The sequence below is a fragment of the Gorilla gorilla genome, chromosome 10, assembly GCF_029281585.2.
Source record: "Gorilla gorilla gorilla isolate KB3781 chromosome 10, NHGRI_mGorGor1-v2.1_pri, whole genome shotgun sequence".
Lineage (NCBI taxonomy): Eukaryota > Metazoa > Chordata > Mammalia > Primates > Hominidae > Gorilla > Gorilla gorilla.
Genome location: NC_073234.2, coordinates 22,582,545 through 22,601,740, shown reverse-complemented (window position 1 = coordinate 22,601,740; position 19,196 = coordinate 22,582,545). Strand labels below are relative to the sequence as shown.

At 55.4% G+C, this 19,196-nt stretch overlaps 1 protein-coding gene across 3 annotated transcripts; it reads right to left on the bottom strand.

Moving 5' to 3' along the window:
- Positions 1-979: 979 nt before the first annotated feature.
- Positions 980-15,296, bottom strand: ATN1 (atrophin 1). 3 transcript variants are annotated; one of them, XM_031007256.3, is made up of 10 exons: positions 14,887-15,296; positions 9,254-9,442; positions 8,969-9,106; positions 8,703-8,816; positions 5,754-7,738; positions 5,248-5,470; positions 4,123-4,819; positions 2,275-2,418; positions 1,744-1,924; positions 980-1,551 (listed from the first exon to the last, which is right to left on the bottom strand). In XM_031007256.3, exons 2-10 carry the CDS (start codon positions 9,278-9,280, stop codon positions 1,518-1,520), a joined length of 3,543 nt encoding a protein of 1,180 aa, XP_030863116.2. In that variant the 5' UTR covers positions 9,281-9,442; positions 14,887-15,296; the 3' UTR covers positions 980-1,517. The 3 variants fall into 3 exon arrangements, with proteins under 3 accessions (XP_030863116.2, XP_030863118.2, XP_030863117.2); XM_031007258.3 differs by having other exon boundaries at positions 5,754-7,735; positions 14,887-15,036; XM_031007257.3 differs by having other exon boundaries at positions 9,254-9,426; positions 14,887-15,023.
- Between the last annotated feature and the right edge of the window lie 3,900 nt (positions 15,297-19,196).

Here is a 19,196-nt window from a genome sequence, read left to right as displayed (position 1 = left end):
ACGGAGTCTTGCTCTGTCGCCAAGCTGGAGTGCAGCTGGGGGGGATCTTGGCTCACCATAACCTCCACCTCCCGGGTTCAAGCGATTCTCCTGCCTCAACCTCCCAAGTCGCTGGGACGACAGGCGCGCGCCACTATGCCCAGCTAATGTTTTGTTTTTAGTAGAGACAGGGTTTTGCCATGTTGGCCAAGCTGGTCTGGAATTCCTGACCTCGTGATCCGCCCGCCTCGGCCTCCCAAAGTCCTGGGATTACCAGCGTGAGCCGTCGCGCCTGGCCTCATAACCGTTTCTTAAACTATTCCACGGAAAGGTTTCAGGACTCTGAAGCCTTTGTTCTGGAGGACTCTGATGGCTCCTAGCAGTGAGACCCGTCTGAATAGATTCCTAGACCTGACCATGTCAGAGGTGGGCCTGTCCCAGGCCTCTAGTGTTTGGTTTGTTGGGGTATCTTTTGTTTGTTTGTTTTGAGATAGGGCCTTGCTCTGTCACCCAGGATAGAGTGCAGTGGTGCGATCATGACTCACTGCAGCCTCGACCCCCAAGTGATCCTCCCACCTCAGCCTCCTGAGTAGCTGAGACCACAAGTGCACCACAACCCCCAGCTGATTTTGTTTTAAGATGGGGTTTCTCTATGTTGCCCAAGCTGGTTTCCAACTCCTGGGCTCAAGCAATCCACCCGCGTCTTACAGGCATGAGCCACAGAGCCCAGACCAAGGCCTCCACTGGCACGCAGTGGTCCTGCCCAGCCTTGGGGCAGGAGGGGGCACCAGCACCCATGGTACCGCCTCCAGCTGAGTCAAGGCTCTGGGCTCTTCAGGGATCCCCTCTCCAATTCTTCCCAGCCCCCACACCCCGTTCCTTAAGAAGGTCTGGTCTCTTCCCGCTTCCCTGCCAGGCCCTGGCTGCAGTTCTCTCTAAGCACCGCTGCACTGAGACCCAGCCTCACCCCCATATCCCGCAAAGAACAGTCACAGCCATGTTCCTGGGGAGTTGTGAGGATGTTTTTGTTTGGTTGGTTTTGGTTGGGATGTTTTTTTAAGAGCGTCATATAGATATTTATATATATAAATTATTAATGTGGGGAAGGGGAAAGGGGCATACATTGCAGAGGGGGCGCACACACAGGGATCGGGGAGGGGCAGGGGTGGCACACGATGCTACGCAAAACAGCCACATCTAACAGATGAAATAATCACACCAACGGGGCAGGGGAGGGGCGGCGGCCACAGGGTTTGGGCATGGGGGAGGAGAAAAGCAGGGGGGACAAGGAAGCACCTGGTCCAAGATTCTGTGCGCTTTCTGTCCCCATCCTCGCCACCTCCCCACCTCTGCACACCACACCGGGCCTTGGCCTTCTGTCTGTCCCTCCCTCCCCCACTCTCTGTCCAGCTGCGGAGGCCCTGCAACTGAGCAGCACCCTCTCGGCTCTGGGTGGCAGGCCAAGGGCGCGGTGGGGGGAGGGTGGGGGTGCTCCAAGGTCCAATGTAGGAGCCATGGTGCTCTCTTGATCGCAGGTTCTACAGTGGCTTGTCGCTTTCCTTCTTCAGGTGACTAGAGAAGGGGCAGTGCATAGCAGAGAGGTAAGAGACTTGAGACCAACTCTGACCTTGCCCCCTCTGACCGAAGGGGTTGGGAGAGGAGGGGTTCCCTCCCCCAGGAGCACAGTGCCCAGCTGTAGCATGCCCACAGCCCCTCCCAGGCTCGCTGAGCCCATGTCCCCTGGGCTGGGGCACCCTAGGGTACCTGTAGTAGTCCTCCTGGGCAGGCAGCGGCACACTGTGCAGCGGGTGATGGGCATGCAGCCACTGCTGCTGTTCCAGCGCCAAGCGCTGCAGCTCAGCTGACTGTGCGTGCATGGCCTGCAGCTGATGAGCTGCTGACATCGGGGCAGAAAGGGAGGCCGGCAGGTCCCGGTAAGGGGCAGCTGTGAGCAGGAAGGGCAAGGGGCACACGACCAATGGATAACAAGTACCTGCTCTGGACCAGGGGATAGCCAGCTCCTTTACATACAAAGGTAATGAACTAAAAAGTCAGGTAACACAGCCAGTTCTGTAAGTTGCCAGTGGTAGAGTGGAATTGGGATTCGAACCTCTTAGGCTGACACTAAAACTCGTGCTTCTCTTGGGCAGAGCTTCAGCTCTTTTATTCCCATGCCCAGCTCCTCTAGGCACCTCCTCCTCCCTCCCCAAGCCCAACTATGCCCATCCCCCCACCCAAATACCTCCTTTCTGCCCTTTTCTCATTGGAGCTGCCTACCCCAACTTCCATCCTTACCAAAGAGCTGGTGACGAAGAACTTCGTTCTCGTGCAGAGGGTGAGGAAGCAGGGGGTTAGGGAGAGTTCCAGCTGGGTAGGGGATCCGGGTAAGGTGAGATCCTGAAGCCAGGGGGTCAATGAGAGGGTGCACCGAGGCAGAGGCTGGAGGGCAGAGAAGAGGAAGGTGTCACCAGAAGGCAGGTTTAGGGCAAACCATGCATTTGGGTGAAGGGATCCAAGCCTGGGAACTGAGTCGGACAAACACAAGGAGCTCCAAAGTGGAACAAAAGCAGAGTGGAAGAACCAGAGGCCTGGCAGGGGTGGACAGGCTGAGCCCTACTGGAGGAGGGACATATGGATGACAGAGGACAGGAGATTACAGTCATCAGAAGGGTCTGAGGGGAAGGACAGAGAGAGGTAGACTGCGTGAAGGAGGTGGAGGATGATAGAAGTTTAGGAAATAAGACAAGAAGAGGCCGGGCGCAGTGGCTCAAGCCTATAATCTCAGCACTTTGGGAGGCTGAGGCAGGCAGATCACCTGAAGTCAGGAGTTCAAGACCAGCCTGGCCAAGATGGTGAAACACTGTTTCTACGAAAAATACAAAAAAATTACCCAGGCAGGGTGGCACACACCTATAGTCCCAGCTCCTCGGGAGGCTGAGGCAGGAGAATCGCTTGAACCTGGGAGGTGGAAGCTGCAGTGAGCTGAGATCGCGCCACTGCACTCCAGTCTGGGCAAAAGAAAAAAAGGAAGCCGGGTGCGGTGGCTCACGCTTGTAATTCCAGCACTTTGGGAGACCAAGGCAGGTGGATCACAAGGTCAAGAGATCAAGACTATCCTGGCCAACATAGTGAAACCCCGTGTCTACTAAAAATACAAAAATTAGCTGTACTTGGTGGCACACGCCTGCAGTCCCAGCTACTCGGGCAGGCAGTGCCTGCTGAGGCAGGAGAATCACTTGAACCCCAGAGGCGGAGGTTGCAGTAAGCCGAGATCGCGCCACTGCACTCCAGCTTGCTGACAGGGCGAGACTCCGTCTCAAAAACAAAAAAATGGTGAAAGGATAGTAAGTAAAGCTCATTATCGCCTATGACACCCAAACCCAAAGCTACAGGGCCCTTTCTAGAAAGTTACAGATCTAGAGATGGGGAAAAACATGAAAGACCTCACAGAGGGAGAAAAGGAGAAAATGGCAAAAAATGAGTTGAATCCAGAGAAATCAGAAAATAGGTTTGTGGGTTGGGCACGGTGGCTCACGTCTGTAATCTCAGGACTTTGGGAGGCCGAGGTGGGTGGATCGCTCTGAGCTCAGGAATTTGAGACCAGCCATGGCCAACATGGCGAAACCCCATCTCTACCAAAAATACAAAAATTAGCCAGGTATGGTGACACACGCCTGTAATCCCAGCTACTCCAGAGGCTGAGGTAGGAGGATCACTTGAGACCGGGAAGTCGAGGCTGCAGTGAGCTGTGATTGCGCCACTACACTCCAGCCTGGGTGGCAGAGCAAGACCATGTCTCAAAAAAATAAATAAGAAGACAGGTTTGTGAAGGGCTTGGGAGAATGGGGCTGTGAGAATAGAAAAGTGTGTCCTTCAAAAGCTCCCGTGTGGGCCTCTGTCATGGGTAGGATACTAGACTATGGAAAGGACTGGGCTGTGGGGCATACAGGCTTTGTGGCCAGGGAAGGCCATGAGAAGACAAGGCTGAGAGAACGTCAGGGAGGCAAAGTTCAGGGCAGCAATCTCAGGAAAGGTTCATGCCAGGCCAGGGGAGGAAAGTCTTGGCCATAGGAACGAAAGAGCCCAGTCATGATAGGGGGAAGGTGGCCCCAAAGGGCCAGGGCAAGGAAGGAGGGGTCTCACCTGCATGGATAGCATCTTGCTGGTGCAGGTGCAGGTGCGAGTGGATGTGGGAGTGCTGGTGGTGATGGGGAGTCACATTGAGCATCTGCAGCCGGGCCAGCGGGTCATTGCCCAGGGCCGCCACCCTTTCTGCGTGCTGCCTCTCAGCTGCCAGCCGCTCAGCATAGGACATGTCAGGCCGCAGGGCTGGCCCAGCTGCCAGCGCTAGACGTTCTCGCTCCAGGGGCCCCAGGCTCGGATGAAAGGGGAAAGGGTGCAGGCCAGGTGGGCCAGGCTGCAGAGCCAGGCCCCCATGGCGGGGAAAGGGATCCAAGCCCGGCCCAGGGACCCCATGTAGGGGTTCCAGCTCACTAGGCTTCACCTCGAAGCCAGGCTTGAGGCGGTCACGGAGGTCTCGTTCACGGGCTTCCCGTTCCCTCTCCCGGGCAGCTGGATCACTGCTGTACAGGGCCGGGACATTGTAACCCAGGAGCCCCGGGTCCACTGCCCCCAGGGGCACGTAGAATGGATGGTTGCGATTGCCAGGAGACATGACATGAGGCCGGGCATATTCACTGAGAGTGCGCAAGGCTGGAGTGTCAGGACCCAGGTAGGGGGGCACTGTAGCCACCGCACTGCCCGGTTCAAATGGAGGGCGATGGGGCACTGGGCCCAGAGATGGGCATTCCACCGGAGCACGGCCCTCCTGAGCCAACTTCTGTGGGATACAGGGAAAAGTGGAGTCAAAGCGGCAGTTATAAAAAGAGGTGGCTGGTTTCAAGCTGCCCATTTGTTTCGACAGCCGAATGCCAAAATGCCTCAACTCATTGAAACTCTGCTCACCTAGAACTTAACTGCGGCCCCCGCTCCCAAATATTTGCCCTTCTTGGGATCCACAGGTAGTCCCATCTGAGCATGCCTTTTCCCAACCCAGGAATGCAGATGGCTCTCGCTGAAAACCTTTTGGGCTCCATTTCCTGGGCTGCAGTGGTACCTCCCCTCCGACAGGTGGCGACGTGACTCGCCCGCCCACCCAGCCCCAGCCCCAGCCCCAGCCCCAGCCCCGCAGCGTAGCGTAGCGCAGCGCAGCGCAGCGCAGAGGGAAGGAGGGAAAGAAGGCGGTGGCGCAGGCAGTGACGCACTCACCACGCTGCGTTCAAGCTCGCGCTCCTTCTCGCGCTCGCGCTCTTTCTCGCGTTCCCGCTCGCGCTCGCGCTCCTTTTCTTCGCGCGCGCGCTGCTCGGCCTCGCGCCGCACCTTCTCCACCAGGTCGGCCCGCTTCTTGGCCAGCTTGGAGCCCTCCAGTGGCACGAAGTACAGGTCGCTGCGCGCGCACGAGTTGAAGCCGCGATCCAGGTGTTTGTTGAACCTGCCGGGCGTGGAAGCAGCGGGCGCTCAGCCGGTGCGAGCTGCCCGATGGAGCCCGCAGCGCCGCGGCCCCGGCGAGTGCTTGTAGCCCCCGCCTCAAAACCACCCCTGCAGGCTGTGAGCTGCTGCGGGCCTCACTGGCCACTAGGCCTGGACGGAGGAGAGGGGCGTGCTTTTCTAAAACACTACACCAGCGCAAGGCCCCTCCCTGCTATTCCCTCTCTCGTCGCCGCCTTGTCGTCGTCCCCCTTCCAGGCCCACCTCCGCCCCACCTGGCCGCTCACCTGGCAGACTGACTGGCATGGCTGGGTACATCTACCACCTTGGGAGGGGGCGAGGGGCTGCGGGCTGGGGGCACCGGGCTCTCGGGGGTCTCATACTCCTCAGCCGGCTCCTGTTTGATCTGCGTGGCGCTCAGGGGCGGCCCTGAGGCAGGGGCCGCAGGTGGTGGTGGCAGCGATGGCAGGCTTGAGGGCCCCGCAGGTGGCAGGGGCCCAGGTCCCACGGTGGGCGAGCCCGGCTTGAAGGCCCCTGGGCCTGCAGGTGGCGAGGTTCCTCGATAGCCCGGTGGGGTCCCCGTTCGGAAGGAGGGAGGCGACCCGGGTTTGTATCCGGGTGGGGTGGCTGTCTTGTAGGCCCCCGGGGACGGGGCTCTCTTTCCGTACGGTGGGGGCCCAGGTGGGGAGGCCGTTTTGTAGCCTGCTGGCGAGGAAGCCACGGTGGCAATGACCGTGGAAAGGGTAGCCGAAGAGGTGGTGACCGTAGGCACCGGTGGGAAAGGGTAGGGCGCCCCTTGAGGGCCCTGGGAAGGGGAGGGGTGTGAACATGGGTAGGACCCTTGAGAAGTGGAAGAGGAAGAGTTGGAAGAGGAAGAGACTGGAGGGCCATTGGGGCCTGCTTGGCTGTAGGACACCTGGCTGTGAGGTGGGGGCAGGTGTGCTGGCCCTGGTGGGTAGGGCCTCAGAGACCCCAGGGAGGGAGACATGGCGTAAGGGTGTGCGTGGTGGGAGCTACCGCCCTCCAGTGGGTGGGGAAATGCTCCAGGAGGAGGAGGCCCAGAGCTTCCGTGATGCTGCTGCTGCTGCTGCTGCTGTTGCTGGTGGTGATGGTGATGTGTTGAGACTGGTGGGTGGGCGGTGGACTGGGCCCCAGTAGAGGGAGGGAAGGGGCCTGGGTGGGCATTACTGTTGGCTAAGAGGCGGCCATAGGGAGGAGGTGGTGGGGGACCCTGGCTCCACACAGCCTGGGATGGGAGAGAAGGCTGAGTATACTTGGGGGGCTGATTGGAGACAGAGAGGCTTGTTGGGGGAGGGAAAGAGTGGGGGTAACTGGGCAATGCCTGGGAAGCTGGGTAGGGGGAGGCAGAGGAAGAGGAGGAAGAACTGGAAGAGGAGGCTGCTGCAGAGCTACTACTAGAGGATGAATAAGGAAACCTCATGGGAGGCGCTGGGGCAGAAGAGGAAGCAGGAGGCAGAGAGTGGGGTGAAGGAGCCAGAGTTGGGCCCTTCTCTGGGCCAGGAGGAAGTCCACCCATACCCTGTCCCATGGCGTGGGGAGAGGGCAGATGACCAGGTAGTGGTTGGGCCCCCAGGCCAGGGGGAGAGGCTGAGGCATTGTTGAGGGGTCTCAGGGCAGGTGGGGGAGGCAGGTTCGGTGTCACATGGGGGAAGTTGGCTGGTGGTGGAGCAGAAGGTAGGTTCCCACCACCCACTGGAGTGGTAGGCGGCTTTGTTGGGGGAGCACCACTAGCCCCAGAGCTTGATACTGAAATGGGAGTAGTGGGTGGGGGGTGCTGCTTACCCCCATTAGGGCCCCCCACTGATGAGGCAGCCCCTCCCCCCTTGGGACCCATTGGGGGTCCAGACAAAACTCCACCAGTGCCCCCAGGATAGAGCTGTGGGTGAGGGGGAGGGGCCCCAGGAGGAGCCTGGAACATTCGAGATGTGGGGGGCTCCATGGGAGCATGATATCCAGTGGGTGTCACAGAAGGATGGGGTTCAAAGCTAGCCTCTGGCTGTCGAGGGGTGCTGTCTGGCGGTTGAGGGGAAGGAGGAAAGAGTGGAGGTGGGTGGTAGGGGTGGGCTGGGCCCTGGGACAGGCCAGAAGATGAGTCGGAGTCATTCTCCACACTTCCAGGGCTGTAGATGCTGGGGGACGTGCTTCGGTTGTCCTGGTCGATATCCCTAGGGTCGCTGCTGCCATCGTCATTAAGGCTCCGCCCGTCCAAGCTATCCAGATCGGAGGGAGACTGTGGCCGAGGGAGTTCCTGCTGTAGAAAAGGGAAGACTCATTTTTTCTCTTTTCCTTTCCTGCTTCCCTGAGATTTGGGGCCTCTCTTGCATAAAATCATTTCCCCTCACAGCACACTGTTGTACTGTGATGTGGTGAGTACTCTTGCTCAAGCCCACCTCTTACCATCTGGGGATTTCTCACTTTCCTCACATTCTTGGCTGCTCCCTAGCAGCCAGTCTTGTTTCCCGCCTGTAAAACCCTATTCCTTCCTCAAGGATCCATCTCAAGCACCTTGTCTCTACCCACAGCTGACTCCAACTCCCTGTCTTCCACCATCTCATAACCACCACTTTAACCATCCTCCATCCCCCAAGCCCTTGGTTTTTATACCACTTCTGGCCGGGCACAGAGGCTTACACCTGTAATCCCAGCACTTTGGGAGGCTGAAGCGGGCGGATCACTTGATGCCAGGAGTTCCAAACCAGCCTGGCCAACATGGTGAAACACTGTCTCTATCAAAAATACAAAAATTAGCCGGGCATGGTGGCTCATCCCTATAATCCCAGCCACTCGGGAGGCTGAGGCACAATTGTTTGAACCCAGGAGGCGGAGGTTGCAATGAGCTGAGATTGTGCCACTGTACTCCAGCCTGGGTGACAGAGCGAAACTGTCTCAAAAACAAACAAACAAACAAAACAATAAAAAAGACCACTTCTGCATTTTCCTTACGATTTATTTGTTCCTCCGACTAAGACTTCTCACCCAGAGACTAGAATCCCCCAACTCTTCTGGTCCCCTTTGGCCCTGCCTGGTCATCTGGTGGTCTGTCAAAGCTCTAAGAATCTCTCTGGCATATTATAGACAGAACTGCTCTCATAAGCACTATGATCTGGCCTTTCTCTTATGTCCCAGGAGAGATCCAGCTAAGAATAGTGAGCATAAGGAAGTCTGAGAAAAGAATGGTTACAAGATGGGTCAGGATGGCAACAAGGGTCTCCCACCTCAGTTTTGGTCTTTTTTGGTGCATTGGTCTCCTCACTTTCACTCTCTGAGATCTCCTCACTCCGACCCTGCTTGTTGACCTTTGGGGTGGAGGCTTCCTCTACTCGGGCCTTCTGTTAGAGAGAAAGAGAAAATTCCTGTCTTTTCCCTACCTCCCGAGCTCCACCGTTACCCTCTGCCAAACAGGAAGATCCCCCCACAACACACACACACCCTCAGCCCGAGTGCCTTGGGCATCCTGTGGGAGGACCTGAGGACAGAATACCTTGGCTGTCTGCCTGGACTTCTCAGCTTTGCCATCACTGCTGGACGTGCTGACCCCTCCAGGGGAGGCCCGGCCCCTCGATCTCAGTTCTTCCCGGGGCCCAGGGGCCTCTTTCTTCCGTCCACTCCTCATTGACATCTACAGGAGGAGGAAGGAGGTAGGTAACACTGTTCTTTACATTGCACCTAACTTTATGGTGCACATTATTTGTTCTTCTTCTCTAGACCCTTCCTCCTAGCTTGCCTGCCCCGCCCCTCATCTTTCACGTCTCTCATTTTAACTCACCGAGTCTTTATTCTGTCGTGTCTTCATTCTTCAGGCTGTGGAGACCCCATTCTCCTCTGCCTGGGCAGCTGAATACAGAAACTTCTCGGTTCCACCCCAAGTTCCCCACAGCTGTGGTCTGGGAAGCAGGATCTCCAAGTTTCCAGTGTGGGCACCTGGAACTTTTGCAGGATCTGTTTTCAATGAAACCTGTTAGAAGGAAACCATCAGAGTCTCCAACTTGGAGAACAGAGTCACAAAGGAATACTACTGTGCTTGTCAGAGAACTGAGCAAGCAGCCCAACCCTAAGCCTTTGGGCCAAGAGGTACAGATACCACAAGACATTGCTGGCATGCCCCGTGGGCTACCTTAGCTATCTAAAAGGGAGGCAGATTCTGCTCAAAGTATAATCTCTTTCATCTCTGTAGAGGGCAGAAAATTCGGATGTACCTACAAGCCCCAATCCAGGAGATCACACAGTTTACCCTTCATGATCCCTAAAGGATATTTGTGAACACACACATTCCACGGAGCCTTACAAAGGAACATAAAGAAATGGAGCGGGGCATGGTGGCTCATGCCTATAATCCCAGCACTTTGGGAGGCCTAGGTGGACGGATCACAAGGTCAGGAGTTCAAGACCAGCCTAGCCAACATGGTGAAACCCAGCCAGGCGTGGTGGCACGTGCCTGTAATCCCAGCTACTCAGGAGGCTGAGGCAAGCAAATCACTTGAACCTGGGAGGCAGAGGTTGCAGTGAGCCGAGATCATGCCACTGCACTCCAGCCTGGGTGAGAGAGTAAGACTCTGTCTCAAAAAAAAAAAAGAAAAAAGAAATGACATTGAAGTATTAATTTATTGAATACCTTCTTTATATCAGGCCCTTCACATACATGATTTCATTTAATATTTACAACCAATCCTGAATGGTAAGCATTATTACCCTCATTATATAGGTGAGGGAACTGAGGCTCAAAGATTGTGATTGTGACTAGCCCAACCTCACACAGTGAGGAACCAGTGACAGAGCCAGAATCAAACCCACGTCGGTGACTTCAAAGCCCATGCTCTTTCTTCTATACTTTGCTGTATTCTCCTCAGAAGTTGCTGGGGAGAATTCTCAGAAGGCCTAGATCAGTCACAGAGATATGAAAAGAATATTTTCTCACATCAGAGTAGGTAGAAGAAGAATGTCCCATTCTATAATACAAAGGAACACAGCCCTACCAATCCCAAGACTAAACCTAGGTAGCCCCAAATTGTAGAACTTCATTTTTGAGAGCCCCATAAAGGACCCATTCTCTAGTACTTGAGCTCCCTAAGGCTAGAGGAAAAGTGAGGGTTTTCACATGAATGATTAAAGACTCAAAATATCCGTGAGCAAACAACACAGATGTACCAGTTTTTAAGCCTATCCTCCTACTTGGTGTAGACTGGGTTACACAGTTTCTCACAGCCAAGCCATCCGTATCTGTCTATCAGCAGGTATCTATCTTTATCCAAATCCCTATAGCCAGCTGTATTCATTTGCACTTGTTTGTATTTCTTGCTAAGTGTCAAGTCCCTCCAAATTACTGATTGTAAGATCTTTTGAGAGCAAAAATGGTATTTTCTTACTGTTTTCGTCCTTTCCACTGATGTGTGTGTGCTTTTCTTGTGATTGACCTTTAAACCCACTAACATCAGTAGGTCTTTCTTCCTGAATTAAGTGCTGCTAGCTCCAGTGGGAACAGACTAAGCTTACCCATCTATTCTACTCTGAGTTGGAGGCCTGCTAGGTAAACGGCATGTCCATATTCTGTAGTGTATTTTTTCCCAAGAAACACAGTAATTCTCACTCACCTCCACGGAACCATACTGATGCAGGCAGTAAGGGGTGAGTCTAACCTTTCCAGGAAACTTCACAATTTACTTAGAATCACAAAATTGCTGGGACAGAGCCTATCTTCTGAACTTTCAACTGATGCTCTGCCCAGTAGACTTGTCTTTTTTTTTTTTTTTTTTTTTTGAGACAGAGTTTCACTCTTGTTGCCCAGGCTGGAGTGCAGTGGCGTGATCTCACTCACTGCAACCTCTGCCTCCTAGGTTCAAGCGATTCTCCTGCCTCAGCCTCCTGAATAGCTGGGATTACAGGCATGCACCACCACGCCCGGCTAAGTTTTTGTATTTTTAGTAGAGACAGGGTTTCACCATGTTAGTCAGGGTGGTCTTGAACTACTGACCTCAGGTGATCTGCCTGCCTCGGCCTTCCAAAGTGCTGGGATTACAGGCGTGAGCCACTGTGCCCGGCCAACTAGTTTTCTTTTTTTTTTTCTTTTTTTTTTTTTTGAGATAGATTTTCGCGCTTGTTCCCCAGGCTGGAGTGCTATGGCATGATCTCAGCTCACTGCCACCTCCGCCTCCCAGGTTCAAGCGATTCTCCTGCCTCAGCCTCCCAAGTAGCTGAGATTACAAGCGCACACCACCACACCTGGCTAATTTTTGTATTTTTAGTACAGACGGAGTTTCACCATGTTGACCAGGCTGGTCTCGAACTCCTGACCTCAGATGATCCACCTGCCTCAGCCTCCTAAAGTGTTGGGATTACAGGCGTGAGCCACCATGCCCGGCCTTTTTTTTTTTTTTTTTTTTTTTTTTTTTTAACTACAGCTATTTTCCCACATTTTTTAGTTGTTGTGTAGACTGGTTTTAAAATACTATCAACCAAAAAAAAAAAAAATCCGAAGAACAACACCCACCATAGCAAAAGAGGAAAACAATCTTAAACAAAAAGCACAACAAAGATGACTATTTGTGATTGGCGTATTTTTGCCAGCCCTCCTAGAGAAGGGTGTCCATCTCCCTTCCCCATCACAGAACCTGTTCACCAAGTCAGTTAGGTTAGGGGATCCAAAAGGTCAGAGAAACACAGGAATGTACCTGAGGAACACAGCAATCATAGTATGCCCTTCTTTTTTAATCACCTGAAATCTGATAAAAACTAGCAATGAGTAGCTTTGAAGGAGAAAAGCAGTCATAAAAGAACAAGTAATCCTGGGGATAAGGAGTGGCAGAGGAGGAAAGGAGTTAGGGGTGGATTGTGTGTGTTTCTAGACCTGGGTCATGTTTTAGCACCAGCCTACACTCCTAGCAGGCAATCATTGTAACTAATATTACAGAGCACCTACTCTGTATCTGGCCACATACTAACCACATTCACCTTCATTACCTTGCTTTATTTTATTTATTTATTTATTTTTTGAGACGGAGTCTCACTTTGTCACCCAGGCTGGAGTGCCGTGTCGCGATCTCGGCTCACTGCAAGCTCCACCTCCTGGGTTCACGCCATTCTCCTGCCTCAGCCTCCTGAGTAGCTGAGACTACAGGCGCCCGCCACCACACCGGCTAATTTTTTTGTGTTTTTACTAGAGACGGGGTTTCACAGTGTTAGCCAGGATGGTCTCGATCTCCTGACCTCGTGATCCACCCGCCTCAGCCTCCCAAAGTGCTGGGATTACAGGCGTGAGCCACTGCGCCCTGCCATTACCTTACTTTAAAAAGAAAATGATTAAGACCAGACTGGGTTGGGAGGAAAGTGAGAACTAGAAAAACAGCCCCTAAGTAAGAACAGGAAAAGAAATTAAGAGAGAAATATGGGATGTCAGAAGGAATGCAGTGGAGTCACAAGCTCTCTGGGAGGGGCTCGCAGGCTAAATTTCAGGATCATTGGCCCAGCCCCCAACATCATTCTGGACCTGCCAGACTAACAAACCAGTCCAAAGTGACTCCTAGATAACAATGCAGCCCAGACCAGCAGATAACGATGCACTGGCCTAAGCCTTCTGAGAATCCGGGACGTTCAGAGAGGCCTCAGAGATCATCTCATCTATAGCCCCTTCATCTTAACAATGAAGCCCAGGCTCAAAGAGAAGTGACTTGCCCAAGGTCACAGAGGCACAGCCAGGTCTAGAGACAGGTCTCCCGGCTCCTGTTCTATAGTATTTCCCCTGCATGAAGCTGTTTCACAGCCCTCTGTCCTGGGCCACCCTCACCTGGGATGGGCCTGGGAGCCCAGCCATTTCTACAAGGTCAGGGAAGAAGGCCAAAGGTTAGTTGAGGGAAGGAGGAAAAGAGTTACTCAAGAAGGGAGGCTCAAAGAGGAATTCAAGTTTTAGAAAATGAAAGAAAGTGCAAAGAAGCAAAAAGACAACTCTACAAAAAATAACATAATAAGGGAGGTAGAGGTCAGAACCAACTGCCAAAAGATGGTGTAACCTGAACAGAAGCGTTTTCATCCTCCCATCATGCCCAGGTGGAGAGACTTGGAGAAAACACCTATGATCTGCAAGGAACGTATCTACCTGTTCCAACAGACTACAACATGAAAGGGTGCACACCCTGGGGAAACTCCCAACCACCAACAGATCCAGAAACAACCTCCAAAACCCAGCCCAAAGTCCTAAGGACAGCCACAGGCTGAGGTCCAATAAACATTCGAAGCCCCCCCAACCAATTTGACATCCCACTGGATCACTACCATAGCAACACAGTGGCAAAAGATGCCCCTCAAGAGACCATCCCAGGTGTCCATCTGGCAGCTACCCCCTACCCCAGTTGCCAAAGCAACTCCTACCCTCCTATAGCGCCTCAGGGAAGGGAGCTTGAAGGTACCTACCCTAGTCAAAATAAGCCCATGCACAAAGGGAGATCTTTGAGCTCAAAGCAGTAACTAAGGCCTCCCTATATAGATCACAGCTCCAGGGGCAGCGGACGCTCCGGAAATTGGAGGGTGGAGGGTGGAGGTCGCAACTTGCCTGGAGTGCCTGTAAGGTTGCTCAATTCTCTCATTTCCATCCTCCCAGAACCCCTTTCTTCCCAACTCCCCCTTCTGTGTTCCTGTTTTCCTCCTCACTAGTTTTGGGATAACCCACACTACTGGGCCCCAGTGCCCTCTCCAAGAAATAACTATGTCTGGGATACGGAAAACAGGGTCAGAGGTGACCTGGAGTAGGGGAATGAAAACCGTCACAAAGACATGGCCTTCCCTCTTCCACGCTGGAAAACCTCCGGCTCTTCTCAAAAATGGACCTCTCTTTGCCCAAGCCTCCGTCTCCCCCAGGTTCATCAGCCACAATCCCTCTTTTCCACCTACCACACCCCTTTCCCGTTTCCCACTTCCCGTCTATTCCTAAAGCCCCCAACCCCAGGCTCCGGAACCCGTGTTCTGGGCCTTTGGAGCTTTTTCCTGGAGGCTTCATGCCCCACCTCGCTGCCATCTCTCCTATCCATTCTGCCTTCGCCCGGAACCCCACTCACAGCGTCCCCCGTTTTCCTCCGCCAACCCCGGCCTCGATGTTCCTCCTCTTTTGGGTCTGCGGGTCCCGGATACCCTCTGGCCCCACAGGCCTCCTCCGGAGACCCTCCCTCCTTCCCCACCTTCCCGATCCTCCCGAAACCCTGGCCCCCGACTCTCCTCGGCGGGCCCCACCCCCTAAGCCCCCGGCCCTCAGGCCAGGCAGAGCCCGCAGTGGGGGGACGGGATTGGGAAAATAACAAATGGAGGCGGCGGCGGCAGGAGGGGGAACTGGGAGGGGTGGGGGTGGGGAGCCGCAGGCCGGAGCCCGGGCGGGACAGAACCCCGCAGGCCCGGGGCCCAGGCGGCCGCAGACCTTACCTGCTGGTAGCTCGGGACGGCTGGCTGGCTCCGAGCGGGATTCCGGGCTCCGGCGCCTCTGGGGGGCGGCGACGGCAGCTCCCCCGCCCCCCTCTCCTCTTCTCGGCCTCAGTCGCCGCCGCGACGACGGCGGCGGCGGCCCCGACCCCCCCGGAGGGCGGCCCCCATCCCCCCTTTTCCCCGCCTGGCCCCAATCGCCCGCCGGCCCCCGGAGCAAACCCCGATCCCCGCTCTGCTCCCCACCTCCCCGGGCTCGCCGCCTCCCCCTGGCCGCCCGGAATGCCCCGGGCCTCGCCGCCCGCCCCCGCCGCGCCGCCGGGCCCTCGGCGCGGTTCCGACCCGCCGCCGCCCGCGCCCGCCTAGCGCAGCCCGCACCCGCGCGATCCCGGGCCCCTCGGCCGCCTCGCCCGCGGCCCCCGCCCCTTCCCCGGCAGTCGGCTCCCTCTCCCCGCTCCTAGCCCCTCCCCGAAGCCGCGGTCCCTCCGAAATGGCCCGGCCCGAGGCCCCGACCCGGCGCGGGGCTGCGGACGGGCTGGGCGGTGCGTCCGGCGACTCGCACAGGAAAGCGGACGGCGAAGGGAGGGAGCCTGGGAGAGGGGGATGGGAGAAGGGAGGAAGAGGGAGAAGGAGGGAGCGCGGAGGAACGGAGGAGAGAGGGGCCAGGAGGGAGACGCGAGGGAGGGAGCGCGAGGCAAGCCGCGAGGGGGGAGAGAGGGGGAGCCGGAGAGGGGGAGGCGCAGCGCGAGTTGGCCGAGGCCGAGGCCGAGGGGGCCGGGGCGCGGGGAGGGCTAGCCGTGGCGGAATGTGGGGAGCCCGCGGGCCCGGCGCGGGAGAGGGCTAGGTAGGAGGGGCTGTGGGTGGTGAGGGCAGATGAGGGGAGGCTGAAGTTTGGGGGCGAGCGGGTCTGTGGCAGAGGTGAAGTGGGAGGAGTTTGGGGGATCCTGGGGTAGAGATTGGGATAATGGGATTGGATTGGAAAGATGGAGCTGCCTGGGGGGCTTTGTGGGTGCCTGGTGAGAAGTGAGAGAAGCCTGGGGTGAGGGATCTGTGGCAGAGATGGAGCCAGATGGGTTTGGGGGCCATTATCAGAGAGAATGGGATGGAAGTTTGGGGTCATAAGGAGGGAGAAAAATGGAAAAGATGACATATATAGAAAGATGGGGTTTCTGGAAAAAGTAAAGCTTTTGGGGGTGATTAGTGTTGACAAAAGAGTCAGAAATATAAGAATTGGGGGTGGGGGGGTGAAGGAATGCTGGAGAGAGAGAAGTCCAGAGGAAACGTCAGTGAGGAGAGAGAGGAGGGAACGCGTGAGGAACCTTAAGAAGGGATGAACGAGGTGGGCCCAGGTGCCAATTCTAGGGAAAATAGGTTCTGGGTGAGAAAGGAGGGCTCTGGATGGGAAAGAAGGGTGGGAGACACCGGGCTGGCTGGATCCTGGGGGTGGGGGCTCCCAGTAGAGCCGAGGAGGGTTTACTTGGGCGGGCAGAATGGGGAAGAGGGGGATAAGAAGATTGGAAGGAAATGTAAGCTGAACAAGGCCTTTGGCTGGCGGCAGTATGGAAGAGGAAAGATCATGGATGGGAAAAGAAAATGGAGATGGGGCCGGTGCGGGGGCTCACGCCTGTAATCTCAGCACTTTCGGAGGCTGAGTCGGGTGGGTCACTTGTCAGGAGTTCAAGACCAGCCTGGCCAACATGGCAAAACCCCGTCTCTACTAAAAATACAAAAATTAGCCGGGTGTGGTGGCGCATGCCTGTAATCCCAGCTACTCAGAGGCTGAGGCAGGAGAATCCTTGAACCTGGGAGGCAAAGGTTTCAGCAAGCAGAGATCGCGCCACTGCACTCCAGCCTGGGAGACAGAGCGAGACGCCGTCTCAAAAAAAAAAAAAGAAAAAATGGAGATGGGAAACAAGGGCAGTTAAAGGAAATGACAGATGTGGCGGTGGGGGGGGGGGGGAGCGGTGCTGGCAAGCCCATGGGTAGATAGGTAAGGGATACAGCTTGGAGGAGTGAGACACCATCCTCAGGCCTTCCATCTAGTGGCATCTCCATTTTCCTTCTCAAATCTGTTGAAAGTCGTCACTAAAGATCCCCTGGGTCACAGGGAAGCAGTCGGGTGAAGACTGGGCTTAATGTGGACCCAAATCCCTGGGTATCCTTGTTCCTCAATCCCACTTGTTCTAAGGTGGAGACAGTCCCCACCACAGACTGCAGGCTCCTCCCAACCCTTCCCTCTCCCTCCCCTGCTCTCCAGGTAGCCTCTGGCAGTCAGTCTGCTCCCGGCTGTGAAGCCAGCACCTCCGCCAGCCCACCACCAGTTCCTTCTCCTGGGCTCCCTCCTGGCCCTCCACCAAGCAGCAACATCTCCCAGGACAAAGGACACAGGGTGATTTTTGGCAGCAGAAATTGGGAAGGCCAGAGAATGGGAGGGAGGCAGGCTGGCAAGCCGGAAGAGCTGGAGCTGGAGTGTGGATTAGGAGCCCTCAGTAGAGCTCCAGATTTGGGGTGGGGGTCGGGCACTTGTGGGGCCAGTCTTGCTGGAGGCTAAGGGTGGGCCCTGAATTGGCAAGATCCCACCTGCCTTCAGGGAAGGAAGGAGGTTGGCTCTGGAGCAGCTCAGTAGATTTTGTCTCACAATTCCTTGGGCCAGATTCAACGAAGTTCTGGGAATACTCAAAAGCTCTAAACAAGATTCCAGAGCACTGGGGAACTGGGCGCAGGAACAGGAACACTTCCTTGGCCTGGGAATGAATCATCACTCTGAAGTCCCTTGAATTGGTTGGCACTCACTTTACCACTCCATGCACACCTTCCTCCCAGGGCCTCCCTGAGACCAGGCCAGCTCCCTGTCTCCCTGTGCACCCCGACTCCCTTCCTCTTGCTCTAGGGTAGCTCCTGCTCCTCCCCACCCCTGACTTTGTTCCAGGGCTCCCCCTTTCCCTCTCACCCTCTCTCCCCATGGCATTTCCTCTCTTTCTGTACCACTCAGTTCAGTCTCCCACTGGGCCTTGGCTCAAGCCCTTTCCAAATCCCTTCCAGGCTGAGCTCTTCTCCCTTGTTTTTTAATCACTAAGGAATGGGCTACAATGGATACTAAAAGAAAAATTTAGGCATATGTGGGGATAGGGGATGGTGAGAGTCACAAAAGAAACCATTGTCTACCCTCTCCCATTCCTCCCCTACCTGAGGGCCAGGCTTATAGTCCAGCTGCAGGGGACATCACACACACACACACACACACACACACACACACACACACACACACACGCACAGCCCCAGCCATCCCTCACCCCAGCTCCCTCTCTGGCTCAGCCCCCCACAACCCATTGGTCTCCAGGCAACGGCACAAAGGGAAAGTGGAGAGAAGGGCCTGGGAGGCCCAGGCAGAGCTAGCTGTAACCCAATCCAACCCCGGTACTTTGGGGGTTGGGGGGCCAGACTGTCAGAGAAGGCGACCTGGTGAGGAGGGATGAAAGAAAGGACAGAGGCTAGGAACTAGGCTCAAACTAGAATAGTCCTGGTCAGTCTGGGAGTTACTAAGGTAAGATGGGTATCAGGGACCCCAGAGAAAACTGAGAGGCACAGAGGAAAGTACAGGAAACCCCAAGGGAGGCATAAAGGGTCGCCAGGAGACAGGAGAAAAGGGAAAGATGAGATGCCCACACTGAAACTAAAAGGCACAGAAATGGAAAGGGAGCATGAAGCTCTTTGAACTGAAAATGGCTGAGGTGTCAGGGACCCAGGAAGGAGGGCAAGAAAAGAAATGGGCCCTACCCATACAGAACTAGAACCTATTTTAGCCTTGGAGCTGGGCAGGATGGCAGAGGGAGCCAGGACCAGACCTTAGCAGAAGCAGAGCGGGAGGCCCACAGGGGACAGCCTTGAAGTTCCTCCCACTTGGCGTCCAGTATGGCGTCCTGCAAAACTCTGACTCCCTCTAGTGGTTAGATCTCCCATGTGCAAACCCTATCTGTGGGACGCAACCTTGCATCCAAGCCACTAGGAAGGGATTTGTCCCCCTCGGGGGTACCTAGAATGAGCATCTCAACGCTGAGGCCCCATAAGAGTCAACGAGTTATAGCTAAGGAGTAGTATGTCTCTAGCCACATATTGGAAACCTACTATTATTAGTCTGACCCAGCCAGGGGTCTGTTAAGCACTTTTGTTCCTGAATCTTCAGTTTATTGGAAGACTCTGTTTCCTTAGGTCCTTCCGTATACTACCCCCGGAACCATTCTTCCTTCCCATTTCCCCATCTTGCAGTGGGTAATGGCCATGAAGTCCTGTTCCATTCGAGAACCAGCCAGGGT

Bases quoted from the DNA above. Each gene is read 5' to 3' on its own strand.
- ATN1 (XM_031007256.3), bottom strand. From the start codon at position 9,280: ATGAAGACACGACAGAATAAAGACTCG. The intron at 7,739-8,702 runs GTGGGAGACCCT...CCTTTTCTACAG, and splicing joins CAAAAAAGACCAAAACTGAG to CAGGAACTCCCTCGGCCACA. The intron at 4,820-5,247 runs GTGAGTGCGTCA...TGTATCCCACAG, and splicing joins GCGAGCTTGAACGCAGCGTG to AAGTTGGCTCAGGAGGGCCG.